The 16,169-nt window shown below is 39.8% G+C and overlaps 1 protein-coding gene across 6 annotated transcripts in view; it reads right to left on the bottom strand.

Moving 5' to 3' along the window:
• Positions 1 to 16,169, bottom strand: part of rps6ka1 (ribosomal protein S6 kinase a, polypeptide 1) — a 58,948-nt gene that overhangs the window by 18,685 nt on the left and 24,094 nt on the right. For 5 of the 6 annotated variants that reach the window (XM_054797460.1, XM_054797461.1, XM_054797462.1 and 2 more), the window contains exon 2: positions 14,557 to 14,601. In XM_054797460.1, coding sequence (XP_054653435.1) covers positions 14,557 to 14,601 — 45 coding nt within the window. Of the gene's footprint in view, positions 1 to 1,394; positions 7,479 to 14,556; positions 14,602 to 16,169 lie in introns of those variants that run through there. The other variant, XM_054797464.1, reaches the window with a different exon arrangement.

Here is a 16,169-nt window from a genome sequence, read left to right as displayed (position 1 = left end):
CACAGAGTCTGCAGACTGGCACCAGAATGTGTCAGGTGAGAGGTACTAATGTCTCCATCTGCAGACCCTTTCCTCTTCTCTTCCTTCCTACGAGGCTGTAAATGCTGCATGAGGTATGAAGAGCGATGCTGGCTTTTTTTTTTTTGCTTTCAAATAGTTCCTTTTCACATTTTTACAGCCCGTTTGCTTTGGGGCCCAAATGGTGTAGAAACCAGTCAGATCCAGCAAATGTTTACCACCCCCCCGCCCACCGGAGTATGATTCTAGTTTGTAAGTCTACGCAGAAACAACATACAGGTGGTCCTCAGTCCCCTCATTGCTTCTCTCACTGCTGGGTGCTCCGGTAACGCATTGACTTCAAATGAACGCAACGAGAGACTGCAGAGGCGCAGATAAAGTTTACCTCTCCATGAAATGCGATCCTCAAGACATTAATTCAGGCCGCTTTAATAAAAGCGTAGCCTGGGGCAGCCAGGACGAGGTTTAAACTACAAGGAGAAGTCATAAGAGGAAAACAAGAGTTGGCAATAGAACCCAAAGGATCATAACAACACCAAGCAGTACCGCATAAAGTATTTACCTCACACTACTTGTCTCCATCTTTACCAGCGTCGTTGCTTTACTGTTACACCTCATTAACTAGACAGGTATGGTCCTAGACATCCACAACGTATCCAACCAGACAACTTCTCTTGCAAACAACTTTGAGCTTTGAGAACAAAAAATGTTAAGGAGACACAAATTTGGGCCTTAGCTTCCAAGTTGTAGGCTGTTGTAGACAAACACAACTCTGACCTGCATGTCAAATGGAACATCACGGCCCCTTGTGGCCTCTTTTGACCAATGCCTTTAATAGTGCCTAAAATAGTAGCAAATTAATCAAAATTAAGGACTTTTGGTCCAGGTTGAGAGCAGTTACCACTGTAATTACAAAATATTTATAAAAAATATCTAAAATAAGAACAAAAAAAATCAATATAAAATTAATTTTAAAATAGAAATAAAATAATTAAATATATAGGGACATACAATCTAATAAGTTATCATTTTTTTTAAATAGAAATAAAATGACAAATAAAAGTAAAATTTTTTTTTTTAAATAATTACATAAGATGAAAGAATATAAAAACAAAAGTGTGTATAAAAATATTTAAAAAGAATCTAAAATAACATTTTAAATACATATAAAATAAAGTATGAAAGAAAATCCAAACAAAATAAAAAAATACAGGAAAACTAAACAATAATATATATAAAAATATAACATTTAAAAGTTATAATTTGTTAAAAATATAACTAAAAAATACAAAATAAAAAATAAATCGAAGAAAACAAAAACTAAAAATATGTATAAAAATAAACATAAAAATAATAAATAAAAAAATAACACTGACCTGTGGTCTTTCTAATATTTTCTCACTCTCTCATTGGCTAAAAACCAACACCAAACTACTGTAGGTGAAGTTCAACAAGCAATAAGAGAGAGGACCTTCTTCCACGTAGTTCCATGAGACATGAGAGTTTATGGAACACAAGCTCCGTCCACTTGGCGGGTTATTTGAGACAGGAAGTCTGTTCCACCTTTGATCCCCTTGGCGAAGTAAACAACATGAGGTTAATGCCCTTCATTTAGCAGGAAGTGCCATCAGCTCGTCCTCCTCATGAGTATCATCACATTCATGCTGCACTCAATGGCAGCAGTGAGTGACAGCTGCAAACGCCGGCGATGGGGTGGGCTCCACTTGTTTGATAACAAATCTTCCATCAACGTGTGGAAAGCGGACGCGACAGGAAATATTCCGCAGTAGCAAGGGATTAGCACGGATGCTACAGGAAATCCTGTGTGAGCAATCTGTGAATATTAATAGCGCAACAAGGATTGCGGTAAGATGATAGGCAGGTCAACGGCGGCCCAGTTGACGAGGGGCTATTATGGCTATCCTGGCAGGGGGTGGTCTCTACGTAAGCACGGAACGGAAGGAAAAGAGGAGAGCCTTAGAGGGATGGAGTGCAGAGGGAATAAAAGTGATGAGGTCATCAGAGTTTAGCTGGCAGACCGCCGCAGTGGAGATGTAGCGCTGTGCTGCATGCAAGCAATAATGACGTCATAGACGATAAACTTCCATGAAGTAGTCTCTCAATCCGCCTTTCTTTCTTGTTCACAATCAGACTAAAATAGCAGGATCACATCTCAACCAATACCTCCTGCTTCCCACCTCTCATGGCTGGGACGCATGCCAAAAAATACACAAACATACACCACAACGTTACAAAACTACAAGTGTCACAACATAACACCGACACTAAACCCCTGTGCTGCAAATATTTACATTTATTCATAACCTGACAGCAACACCACCCAGTTAACATGAAGGAGTGAATTTTTAAATCATGTTTACATTTACATTTTATATACAGTGTATATAATTATGTTGTTTCAATATTTTATTATAATATTTTAATGGAAAAAATATATATAAAATGTACTGTATTTTCCAGACTATAAGTCATTCCGGTACATAAGTCGCAGCAGCCAAAAATGCTCAATGCAGAAGAAAAAAACATATATAAGTCGCACTGGACTATAGGTCGCATTGTCAGGGGGGAAATGTATTCTATAAAATCAGAGAACAAGAACAGACATTTCGTCTTGAAAGGCAAGTTATAGTAAGAACAATAAAATGCAGAACAACAGGCTAAATAGGCGTCTGTTTACGTAACGTGAATAGGTGCTATGTTAACGTAACATATTGACATAACATAACAATATCATCTATATTCATCGCCTCGGCACCTACCTGGTGGAGACAGAACTGCACTGTTGACGAGCCTCTGCCGGCAGCACGTTGCGCAAGCACCCATTTGTGAACATGTTCCTCAAGCTGTGGCCATCTATTGTTCACACTTTCTTTCTGCTGCTCCATGACCGTTTTCGGCTACATATTTCACTACTTGCAGCTTGTAATCTGCAGAATGTTACACATGCGCAGGCTGTCATGCGCATGCCAAAGTAAGGGGGCGCCGAAGCCATAGAATGTTAACACTACAGTGCTGTTAAGTGTCGTTCATTTCAGCGATCAAGGAAGAACTCCATCGGCTGTAACACCAAAGGTTGTATCTGGCAAACTGTCCTTGTTCAATTGCCTCCCACCAGCTAGAGGTCCGATCGGGTCTTGTCCCAAATTGTCATCGTTGGCGGTGGTGTCGTAGCTGTTTAGTGAGCAAAACAGAAGCAGTGTAGCGTCCTCCGAAGTCCACAATGCCGCCTTTGTTTGTCAATGTAAAGCGAAAGTAGGCCTACGTTTACTCTTACACGCACAAAAAGTCATTTCAGCCGCAATGTTATGTGTGCCAGTGTACACATTCAATTATACTTATCTAATGTGGAAATAACAGCACATAATTGTGACGTCATCTGTCAGCAACAAGCCAAAAAGCTCCGTTTTCGCCATCCACACAAATACGCTGAGGCCAGAGTTTTAAAAAATCTTCACCCTGGCTGTAGTTTTCCAAAAGCTCCAGTTTTAAGGACAAAAACCTCTTTATGCGTGTGGATGAGAGGCCAAAACGCATAGAAAAATATGCGGTTTTAAAATATCCGTATTCGTGTGGACAGGGCCTCAGTTGTCTTTATAAGTTGATGTTTGCATTGTAAATTTTCGGTGGTACAGGAGTGATAGGAGCAGCAGATACTGGCATACAAGCCTAGACCGCCCTCTTGCAGCTGTCAGTGTGGAAAAAAACACAAGTTGCTCCGGAGTACAAGTCGCAGGACCAGCCAAACCATGAAAAAAGTGCAATTTATAGTCCAGAAAATACGGTAATTATAATGAAATATAATTCTAATTGATACATGAATAATACAAAATAATAATAATATAAATAATAATAAAATAAAAATGTCCATTTATAGTTCCATTTCCATTACAAATGTCAACATACTGTTACATTTCAACGACAGTTAAAAATGTTCTATATATAAGTATTACTAAAAAAACAATGCCTGTGCAGTTTCTGTGGGTTTATGATGGCCATGGGTTGACTCTGGAACAGATTATTTCTATTCCTATTATTTACTGTCACTCCCATGGCAACCAGTGTCCCTGTTTATGTTCAACTGGGTCCAATATTTGAGTATGCCTGCTGAGACAAGATTTTTTTTGCCTTTTTTCCATGTTTCTGTTCCGTATATAAAGGAGATGGGGAACAAAATCATTCCAACAACCTTTGGAGACGGTATCAGAGCCGTATCAGAGCCGTAACAGAGGCGGGGACAGCCCCGGGGTGAGGTTTAGCTTCCTGTCCTGTGTTAAAAGCATTTGTCTTGCAAGTGTTTAGTTGTGACGCATGTTTATTGCTGTGTGAACACGCACGCAGTTGCGGCAATATCACGCTTTTGCTAGGTTTCATGTAAAAAGGGCAGAGGTTGCTTGATGGCGGCTCTTCCGTCTCTATAAAAAAAGGGCATCCAAAAGACAGAATTTGCTGTCTTTCTATTCAGAATGTAAAATAAAAGAAGTTTTCCTGCAACAAAGAGAGGCGGGGAACCCGCTACATCAGCATCCACATTCATGCCAGCCATAAAGGATGAGAGCAACTGGTCACCGAGTTTTCCTCAGTCGACCCTGAGAGGAAGCAGTGCGAAACTATGGCAACTGGGTTCCTCATCTTCTCCCAGCGTCCTCTTTGTGAGATGAGAAGAAGTGGAGTGCTACAGCAAGGCTTATTCACACAGGAAACAAATGGTCCATAAATGCAGCGCTTCCATATGCACTTTAACAGCCGAGTGCTCCTCTCTTGCACCAGCGTGGACGTTCATCTCACAGTTAAAATATCACCATGGCCTTTAAAAAAAACACTTCCCCACAGGTTTCTTACACGACCCGCATGATAAATGATACAAACTTTCACATTTGTGGGACCTGAGGACAAACGTTAAAGACTTGTCAATGAAGCTCTCAGTGATGAGTGTGTCAAGCATACTGTGAGTGCTGAAAGACATTTTTCCACTCTTCTAGTGGCACAAATCAGGGCTTAGCGACGCCGTGGTAACCATGACGATGAGGCTCGCGGCAGCCAAGGATGGATGGATGGATGGATGGACGGATGGATGGGAGGATGGAGGAGGGGCTGCTGAGGTGAATGGATGGATGAGGCCGTGTTGAAGTATTGGTGCTTTTCATCTGCCCGGGGATGCAGAGGAATGCTCTTTAATTGCTATTTCTTGTCATTCCAGCTTTAATGCTAAAGATGCTTAAACAGCATAGAGAGTTAACCCTTCAGGCTAATGTTATGATGCATTGAAGAAAACTGGGAATTTGGGAATCTGGAATGCAATCAGTTCATTGATTAGGCCTATTTGTTATTTATAACCATATAATATTAATAATAATATAGAATATATATAAACTAATGTAAATAAAGATAAACACATTATATTAAACACATTTAAATAAATGTAATGCATACACACACACACACAAGCACACAAGCACACACACACATATATACAGTCATGGAAAAAATGATTAGACCACCCTTGCTTCTTCAGTGTATTGATCCATTTTAATGCCTGGTACGACGAAAGGTACGTTTGTTTGGACAAATATAATGATGATAACAAATATAGATAAATCAAACAAATTTAAATATTACTCAATGACAACACAACTGAACACAGAATGCAGTTTCTAAATGAAACTTTGAAGGGAGAAAAAAAAATCAAAACCTACACGGCCATGTGTGGAAAAAGTGATTCCCCCCCAAACCTAATAACTGGGCCACCTTCAGCAGCAACAACTGCAATCAAGTGTTTGTGATAACGTATATTTGCATGTTTCGAGTGATGACTGCGATGTGCTCTGATGCATTAAACAGCATTACCGCCCTTTATATTGTCGCCATTTTGCTTGACCTCACTCAGCATTTACGCTATCTCTCAAATTCCAGCAACCGTTATAGTAAAGTAAACTTGGACATAATTTAGAGTAATTACAGGAATTACAAAATAATCCACAGTTTTAAATGAACTTAATGTAACTTTAGCAAAAACAAACTTTTAGCGCATGATTATGCATGGTTACAATTTAAAAAAGCGATGGTCCGCGAACTATACAGAGACAGTGATCGTTAAGTGTACAATAGAAGTAGAAGCCAGGATTTAGAGCCTCCTGCAAGCTCAGGGGCATGCTGGGTAATTGGGTTATAAACCATGGCCCAGCCTGCTTGTGTGCGTGTTTGCCCAGTAGCTCTGCAGAGCCACCTTCTATCATTAACAGCAGATTCTGTTGATGATAAACATACACAAGAGGGCGTTTGCTTCAGTCAAATGCTACCACGCACACACACACACACACACACACACACACACACACACTGATTTATGTCCTTCAAGTAGAACACACAGAATGGGAACAATCAATGCATGTGCAAAGCAGCAACTGCAAAGTGTGTACCTACGTGTTTACACGCCTTGTGTTTTTTCTTCTGCGTGTGTCTGTATATGTGTGCGTGTTGGATCAAAGTCCCTTGACCTCCTCTCGCAAATTTTTGCCGTCTGGTTAAAGAAACCAAGAGGATGTATTGTGGGAAGAAGACAAACACTTGAGTGTGTTTATACGTCACCAATGAACCTGACACACTGGATGCTAAAAACGAGCCATTTGCTCAAGTTTACTTCAAAATTGGCCTTCGTAGTGTCAAGCGTCCTTTCTGACGCACGGCCTTGCCGAACACAGAGAGTGGTACAATGGCTCAAAGTCGCAGACGTCTTTGAAACAAGTTTGGTTGCAGAAACAAGAGACGACGAAAGATTGAAGTGAAAGAACCTTAGTGCAAAATATCAATATTTCAAAGCATCGTGTTGTCATTTCTTGTGATGAATTATGGATACTCCACAGCAAAATATCCTTATTTTTAGTAAATATGCAGGCGATCCCAAGAGAATTCCAGATTTCCTCAATGACACCCCTCAAATATAAGGATATAAAAGTATAAAAGCAAAGCAAGAAACTGACACATATTTCCGAAAATATAACAGGCATTAACATTAAAATATATTATTGTATTTTTAGACAAATTTAAAAACATGTATTTTTTTTACTTTTCACTTTGTTCAGCAAATTTAACATGAATAAGTACTAATAATTATGATGAAACTGTAATAATTATATTGTGTTGTAAAGTATGATACATTGTATTTTAAATAAAATTGATAGATAAATATTGATATGGATATATTCAGTTGTGTATTTTTTCTGGTGCTCTAAACTCTATACTATGCCTCTCTCAGTTAGTCAATTTTAAATGTTTACAAACAATTACAGGCATACAGTGTACAGTACTGTACTTACAGAGCAGTTACGCAAAATCACGGCTTGTCAAAACATCTTCCTGCTGGAAAATAGAGTGAATTGACTTGTGAGGCAGCGCCCTCTGCTGGATGAACAGCTGTAGCACTGCAGATAGCGCCATCCAACCACTTCCTATTTAAGTTACCATAATTTTTTTTTTTTTTTTTTTTTTTTTTTTTTTTACAAATTAAAGGAGAGAAGGGAGCGTGAATGCTGAACCTGGAATTTGTCCCAAAAGGCATTTTTAACATTTCAATTAATATTTTTTATTTCATAATTGTTACATTGCGCAATAAGAAAATGCATTATTGCTCTCTGAGTGTATGATTTTAACAATAAAATATTTTTACAATAATAATGTCTTCAACATTATTATGATTAAAAGATACATAGCTATAAGTGAATTTTATTCCACTCAATCATTTGTTTTTAAATTCGTAACACATAAAAGACTTGGTTTTGTGTGTGTGAGTATATATATATTACATATTAATATGAAATAAAAAACAAATTAAATTAAATTAAATATGATATAACATAATTGAGAAATAATGTAATATATTTTTTATTTTGCTTATATCATAAATATTCCTATTTAATATTAAATAAGTATATATATTATGAATATTTTCTCATAACGTTATTTTTTTGTTTCACCATTTGGAATGAAGAAAACATTTTTGTACTAGTTCAATTACACAGAGAGTATCGTGGTTGGACAACTTCCAATGTATCGTGATACTTCTGTTGGGCAAAATAAACAGTATCATAATGACGTTATGCTATGCTGTCGTTACAACACCTGTGTGTACGTGTGTTTGCTCGGGTGTCATCAGTGCGCCCATCTTTTCATCACTTGTGTCCACGCACTTCGACCGCTGCACTGTGTCATTCTTATCGTGTGATCATGGCACGTACATTAAAACCAGTAAATGACAGGTCTGGTTGTGGCGCTCGTGACGACAATGGGGTGGGAGGAGCGGCTGCAGAGGCATGGGAGAAAGTGGCGACACGGCAGATGGAGCACATGGGCGGAGCTAAGGGAAAGAGTTGGGGGAGGGGTTGTTCGGTGGACATATTGAGGTCAAGCGTTGGACACTTGCACGCGCTGTCCAAGCTCGCCCAAGCTTATACGGAAGTCATCGAAGTGACGTGAAGTGGTGATGTTTACTGGAATATGAGTCATCACATCATTTTATAGACGCGCAATCGCTTCAGGTACACAATTACCAAAGTGCCACCTATGTATTAAATACAGGTTACACCATAGCATCACTCATTTGGCTCTACTCTGATTCTATACCCCCGCTGCCCCTCCTCCTGACCTTCCCCTGGAATGTGGAGTGTTTGGTTCTGTGGGGCTCCGAGGCGTATCCAAACTCTGTTAATACACGCCCCTCTCTTTTGCTCTCTCAACGCTCACTGGTATCGTGTTTGACTTTACACTCCCTTGCAGCAAACTTGCGATCATCCTTCCTGGGATTTGTTTGACAGGTTCCAGTTGGGAGGAATACTGCACCACTATCGGATCCCCCTCCACGTCAGGATCGACATGTTCTCCGGGAAGTGATATGGTATTTGGTTAACCTTCACAAAACAGGAAGCTCCGCGGAGGATTCTTAGGGAAACTGTCAGCTGCACATTGAAACCACAGGGATGTTGACTACAAGCAAAAACTTGTGGCCTGGATCACAAAAAAAACCTCAGGAATTCCCTCAACAGCCACAACATTAGGTACACCAAACAACCTCCATGGGGTTGTCTCAGTGTCCCCCACCTATAAAAAGCAAAATTAAGCCAAAAATACACAACCCGTTCACGTAAAAATGGTAAGTAAGAAGCCGTTACACTTTGGTGACTGGATAAAAGTGTGGATACAGGAACCTACATTTAGACTTTTTGAGTAGGAGTTTGTCCCTCGTCAGCTACTTGGAGAGTGTGTCCGACCACAATGCACCTAGCAGGGCCAGGTTTCATGTTCCATCTCAAGCTCATTCAACAAGACGTCTGGTCTTTTAAAGAGAAGGATGAAGACAGCAATGACCGCACAGCTTTTCTGGTTGGCTACTGTTTAGGTTTAATCTTTTTGCGTAACATCTTTCGGTGTATTAAATACCCCATGTCACGACGTGGAAGCATGCGGCTTGTAGACTGGCGCTGCTTATCTATGGACGAATCTTAAATTTTGTGGGTGCGGCTTAAATACCTTTATATAGTCCGGAAATTACGGTAATAATCAAATGCAATTGCAATTATTCATATTTACTATATATATATTCATATATATGGACAGTTACAAGATCAAGATGGCGTTGGAGGGGACAGCAGAGTGACTACACAGAAGTCGGTCTGCATTCTTTATGAACCAGAAGTTAGCCTGCTAACTAACGCAGAGACACTGTGGTCCAACCCTTTATTTATTTTGTTTGAAGAATTTTGTCTTTGTGTTGTTGACCCATGATGGCACACATGTACGGACAAACGAACACACGTTTTTAGCTGTTACCACGTAGATATGCAAAGCAGGTTGCCCGTGACAGGACTATATGCATTAAGACAACAGATAAAGCCGCTTAACAAACGTTACAAAGACCTACAGACTCATCTAATCTCAACCCGCTCCAGGATTCCAAGATTAAAACGATGCTGCTACTGTACTATTACAACTCAGGAGGAGGAGGGCCTAAGTGCTTGTCCTACCTCTTGCAAATGTAGAGGTCACGTTTGGCAGACAAACGAAGGTTTCCATGACGACCACACGCACGAGCGGGACACTGATGGCTACCCGAAGAAATGCATAGCCTTGACTTGGCCATTCCCTGGCTCCACGGCCCCTACGCTCGCCTTGGGGTTCAAACACTCGTCATGTATGCTGCCTACACACACTTTCTCCTGTGGTAAATATTTAATCAGGTCCTAGAAATACTCCACAGTGAGGCTGAAATGAGCCGAAACAGCCATAGAGGGACATACATTGTATAGAATCTAAGCACACAAGGTGATGGATGCTCACTGGAACACAATGCACAGGAGCCACAGACCATCTTTGCATGTGCTTTCCTTTCCCTGAACCTGTGCATTTGCAGCCATGTTTCCTCTCTAATCTAACCATTCCCCCCCCCGCCAGTAGTCTTTTTCAACTCATCATCATCGCCACTTATGCCTTTATCAGCGCTTCACTGTGCCTTCTTCTTAATTGGTCCGTTTAGCTGCAGTTAAAAAAAAAAAAAAAAGCCATTAGCCACATGCCCCAGTGCATTACATTTGCTCTAATACCTGCCCTCCGGCCTGCAAGGTGGGAGCTCATGCCACAGAAGATTGTGTAACACAGACGACGTAAAAAAAGGAGCACATTTTATGGGTCGCATCAAGTAAAACCTTACTGTGTAATAATGTGAGTTCAAGGGAGATACGTTATAGACGATGCTACAGAAATGACACATTCACACTCCCATTCATACCTATGGACAATTTAGAGTCACCAATGAACCTAACATGCATGTTTTTGGAATGTGGGAGGAACCCCGAGTACCCGGAGAAAACCCACGCACGGGGAGAACATGCAAACTCCACATAGAAATGCCCAACGGAGATTCAAACCCAGATCTTCCCGATGTCCCCGTGGGTTTTTTCGGGGTACTCTGGCTTCTTCCCATATTCTAAAAGCATGCATGTTAGGTTATTTGGACTCTAAATTGTCCACACAGTAGGTACGAATGTGAGTGTGAATGGTTTATGGTATCTCACTTCTTTGTAAGTCGGGTATACATAGAAAATTGACAAAGAATCTTGAATACAGTACATAAATACAGTTATCACTGTTATTTTTAAATAAAATGTTTTCATAGTTAGAGCATAAATACCCGTTTACACCCATCTAAATATGTTTAACATTATCAGAGCCCTCTAGACATGAAATAGCACCCCATAGTCACCTTTACACAAATAGAAAATAAGACCTAATATTAACTAACATGCGGTGGCTATGGTCTCATCAATGTGACATAAAAATGTAACTTTACCGACACCTCGTGACCAGTGCAGAATGCTACATATCAAAACGTGTCTTTCAATGTCTTTTCTAATTGCCTTTTATTTCTTTTTTTAGTTCATTTAGCTTGAAAATGTTTAATGTAGGCCAAATGTAAATACAGTTTGATTCAATATGCATATTTTTGGATTAATAATAGGGCATAGTCAACCACCAAACAGCAATGATTTATACATTCATCAAGTGAAGCCGCGAAACTCAAAGTGCGATGTGGCGAGGGACGACAAGTGTACACTGGCACCAAGTACACCAGTATATCTAATTTTCATATTCTATACTATTGTCCCTTGAGAAGATTCACTGTGATAGAAATACTTCCTGAAATGTGAGAAGTGCATCTTTTGACAGACAGTGATACTGGACATGATGACATCAACTGAACCAAACTTCTTTGGACAGCAATCTAGTTGAGATAGAATCAACTCTGCCCCTGCTGGTTGCAGCCAAGTATGACACTCAATTGTGCCCAACAATAAGCCACTGTCAAATTCATTCCATTTTTTTTTTTTATGAGTTTCCCCACTTGTTCAAGCAGCAACGATTTTTTTTGCTGGAAATAAGACGATTGTCACACATGCCAGGGAGAAAAATCAGTGAAAACCTGACTCGGGAGAAGTCAGGATAATAACATCCCCCTCGGCTACACAGATCAGCTGAATACTGATCCCTTCATCAATACGCCTCAGCACAAGCTGCTTGTTACTGCTGGGACTAGCTGAGCTGGGGGAAAATTCCAGAGAAGAAAAACTGAAATAAAAAAAAAAAAAAATGTCATTCATGTTTACAATAACTGTAGTATCACAGAAGTTTGACACTTCCTCTTACAACGGCTCACAATGCTGCTGTGCTGTTTTGTTTAGTGACTAAACAAAACAAAACGCAAAAAGACAAAGTTAGCGACAGTCTCAGTAGCTGCGGAAACCCTGCTGCATTGAACACATCAGTCGTAACAATACGTGCTAACAATGGAGAAGAACGAGGGCCTCTTGTATTTTCTGGCCATGGCAAAGAGACGCACTTTATCCAAGAAGAGACTGAGGGCAACAAGAACAGGGACCGCTGCATCAAAGTGGAGAATGCGGAGTATAATACTGCATACTTTATACTGCATTTATTTTTGTCATTTCTAACTTGACACATTTGACACTGAATCCAAATTTTTGCCAAGATTTTCTGTGGTGTTAAACTTTTAATCAGCTGATGAACAGCCTATTTCACTTTAATGGTTGCTCGCAATAAATTGCTTACTCAAAACATTTTTTGTCTCACTCCCATGTCGTCTTTTTGCATTCTGAAGCTCTACTTAGAACCTCCTTAAGTGCAAAATGTAAATCCGTGTAATTTTTGAACTGGAAGATTTTGATCAGGAGTGTATATTTAAGGAAAAAACAGGCTGTATCTCAGCTTTGTGATGCAGGTGAAAAAGTGTAATATTCAACTTTGATTCCTACCATTATAATTGTTTACTTTTTTTTTAAATTTTCCAAATATTTAAATTTTCTTCTTGTAATTGCTTTTCTTGCTTTACTGTATTTTTAGAATGTGTCGCTGGCCAATAAAGAAGACAAAAAAAAAACAGCCGCGGTCTGCAATTGGCCCCCGGGCCGCACTTTGGATACAGTTCTGACAAAACTGCTGCTGCTAGCATCCATGCTAATAAATGCAGCACCCATGTTCTTGCTGGGAAATTCGCCAGAATGCTAATCTCTCGCAAGTAAACTAGATTAAATTACAGGTTCAATGGCTCACTTACTGTGGTTCAATAAATTAGCATCATGTAAAGCAGAATTCCAGCAGTTCCTGGCAGTAATTTAATATTATTGACACATTTGAATAGAGCACATGCTGACCAGGTGTCTGATGTGATAATTGACAGTCTGGCACATTTCTTTTGTGCTGACCCTCAGTGACAGGATGTCATTATATGTCGACAGTATGCCAGACGAGCTAACCAAACACTCTTCAGGACTGGACACAAAAGCAAGTACGAACATGGTGCCTCTGCAGAACAACACAGGAGGAAATAGGATCGTGTTCCATAGGGCCGGACAATAATAATAATGGGAGACGGAGAGAGCGAGAGGGGAAAAAAAAAAAGTCTGACTCATCCATTCTTTACGAGCATGCTGCAAGCTTGTGCGTGTTTGTGACGCGACGGTACGCTAACAAGGCAGATGAGGACACAGCAATGCATTCACCCTGATGAACCACTGTAGCTGCAGTGTAGCTGCATCGGCACTAACATTCATGGTGGAATGAAGCACCTTTCCTCTCAATGGACCAAGAAAGAAAACACAAGAATGCCTTTTAAATGGAATTTCTGAATTGATCAGTGACAACCACAATGCACCCCACTGTGATTTTCACATGCATGGCATTACACAAGTGGTTGAAAGCACAGGATAGTTGCAATTACTTTAATTTTATTACAGTTATTTGATTAGTTTAATTATAATTACGTTTACATTTATTTTAATTACTTTAACACACAGGTATCAAATGTTTTTATTTTATTTTAGAATCTTTATATTTCCCAAAAACTGCAGCGCCCATGCGTGTGGTAACACCTATGTCGGGATGTCAGGCCCGCTTAAGACAAGCAATAAACACAAATTCATGGACAGAGACGATCACAACGCGACCCATCAGACATTTTTTTGTGCGGGATACCTAAAATGGTCAGAGACGACCACCGTGCATCCCACTGGCATTTCTGGTATTTCTGCTCACCCCAGACTCTGTTTACTCTCTCACCATAACAACTAACAATCCATTCACTTTGCCCTTAAACATAGCTGAAGTTAGCTTAGCAGGGGGAAAAAACATTTTTCTTTATTTTTCTCAAGCTCCAGGCGCCTCCCACAGAAGGCCTGGCTCACACTTACCCTGAAAACCTGTGATATAAAGCATTACAAGTGGATAATAGCACAATAGGTGAGCAGCTGCTCTATACAGTGGTGATAACTACAAATGCACAGACGTAGTCGACCACTATGCAACTCTTGGGGCATCTTTTGGAAAAAAAAACAAAAACGTAGACGATACCATATTTGGTACAGGTGAGCAGCGGTTCATATGTCCTGACTTTCATGAATTCTAAGCTGCAGAGAATTAGTTGTGTTCAAGTGTGTGCATGTGTGCCCATGTTCCTACCTTGACGGCAGGCGTGACTCCATCCTCAGCAGTGCTCTGGCCATTCTGTCAGAGAGAAGAAAAAAAAAAACTGTCAGTGTGTGTGTGTGTGTGTGTGTGTGTGTGTGTGTCTGTGTGAATAGCATGTGCACATGAGAGAGTGCTTGTGCACACATAAAGCCAGGAGACAAAGGATGAGAGAGAACATTTGCAAGACGGCGTGGGCGGTACAAGTCCGCCGTAACACTTTGCTCCTCGGCTTCTGGCGGAGGTAATAATCTACCACTAACGCATGTCCTTCACGTCCTCCCATGTGGGAGAACCTCGCTACAACGTGTCATCGTTTTTTTAACGTACAGGAAAAAACTATGAAAAGCAGCTGAGGAAGTCAATGTGCTGTTCACTGTGCACATTAAGATCGCTCCAATGCTCATTCAAACTTGTGATAGGAAAATTGAGAATTAATGGGAGTTTTACATGAACTGATTGTGTAGGTCATGCCTATTAATTGCAGTTAATATAGGCAGACAGAAGAATAAGCAGTGTGTTTAGTTAAATATCAGCTGCATGCACAGAATCACTTTACCAAGCAAATGCTAACATAATAAATAGCATGTAGCTGATAGCATCATGGTTAATGACTAGTATGACAATGAACAGACAAATGGCACATTTTTACATGACATCTTCATTAACTGTCATCAAAGGATGAGTAGTTTTACTTGATTTTGGTTTTATTACAGAGTAGTTAACTTCTCTTAACAGTTAAGGATGTTACAATGTTACCTAAACCTCACCTGCATGGTTAATAAACTTGGATTTGGATGCTAGAAAAACAGGACATAGAAACGCAACAGGCTCTTTATGACGCACAAAATGAAGCGTTTGGATCAGTTGCCACCAGTTTGTCATTTTTGGCGCACCCAAGAAAGACACAAAAGCACGTCACAGACCGCTGACTCACAACTTCTAGCTGCCTCTTCGCGTTTGGGACAACGTTAGAGTTGTTTGCTCTTTGTGGGGCTCATCTTAAGAGGATGATTCATACACTGATACTTGAAAACTAAAAAGGCACTTTTGTTGTCCAACTGCACACAGGAAACATTTATGTGAGCATGAGTATACCCTAAACCAGGTGTGGCCAAAGCGCGGGCCGGGGGCCATGTGCGGCCCACAACTGCTTTTTCATTGGGCTGCGGCACATTTTAAAAATACAGTTTAACTGGGGGGGGGAGAAAAAGAAGCAAAAATGTAAAAAAAATCAGCAGTAATTTTATGAGAATAAAGTCAAAATATTAAGAGAAAAACGTTGTAATCTAACGAGAAAATGTCGTAATTTTATGAGAATACCGTAATATCATGATGTGACATCATTTTAGTAGCATATTTAGTTATTTAGTTAGTAGTATTAGTAGTAGTAAAGTCAAAATATTAAGAGAAAAACATTGTAATCTAACGAGAAAATGTCGTAATTTTATGAGAATACCGTAATATCATGGTGTGACATCATTTTAGTAGCATATTTAGTTATTTAGTTAGTAGTATTAGTAGTAGTAAAGTCAAAATATTAAGAGAAAAACATTGTAATCTAACGAGAAAATGTCGTAATTTTATGAGAATACCGTAATATCATG

The sequence above is a fragment of the Dunckerocampus dactyliophorus genome, chromosome 13 (assembly GCF_027744805.1).
Source record: "Dunckerocampus dactyliophorus isolate RoL2022-P2 chromosome 13, RoL_Ddac_1.1, whole genome shotgun sequence".
Lineage (NCBI taxonomy): Eukaryota > Metazoa > Chordata > Actinopteri > Syngnathiformes > Syngnathidae > Dunckerocampus > Dunckerocampus dactyliophorus.
The sequence above is the reverse complement of the archived record's forward strand: the minus strand, read 5'-3'. Positions and strand labels throughout refer to the sequence as shown.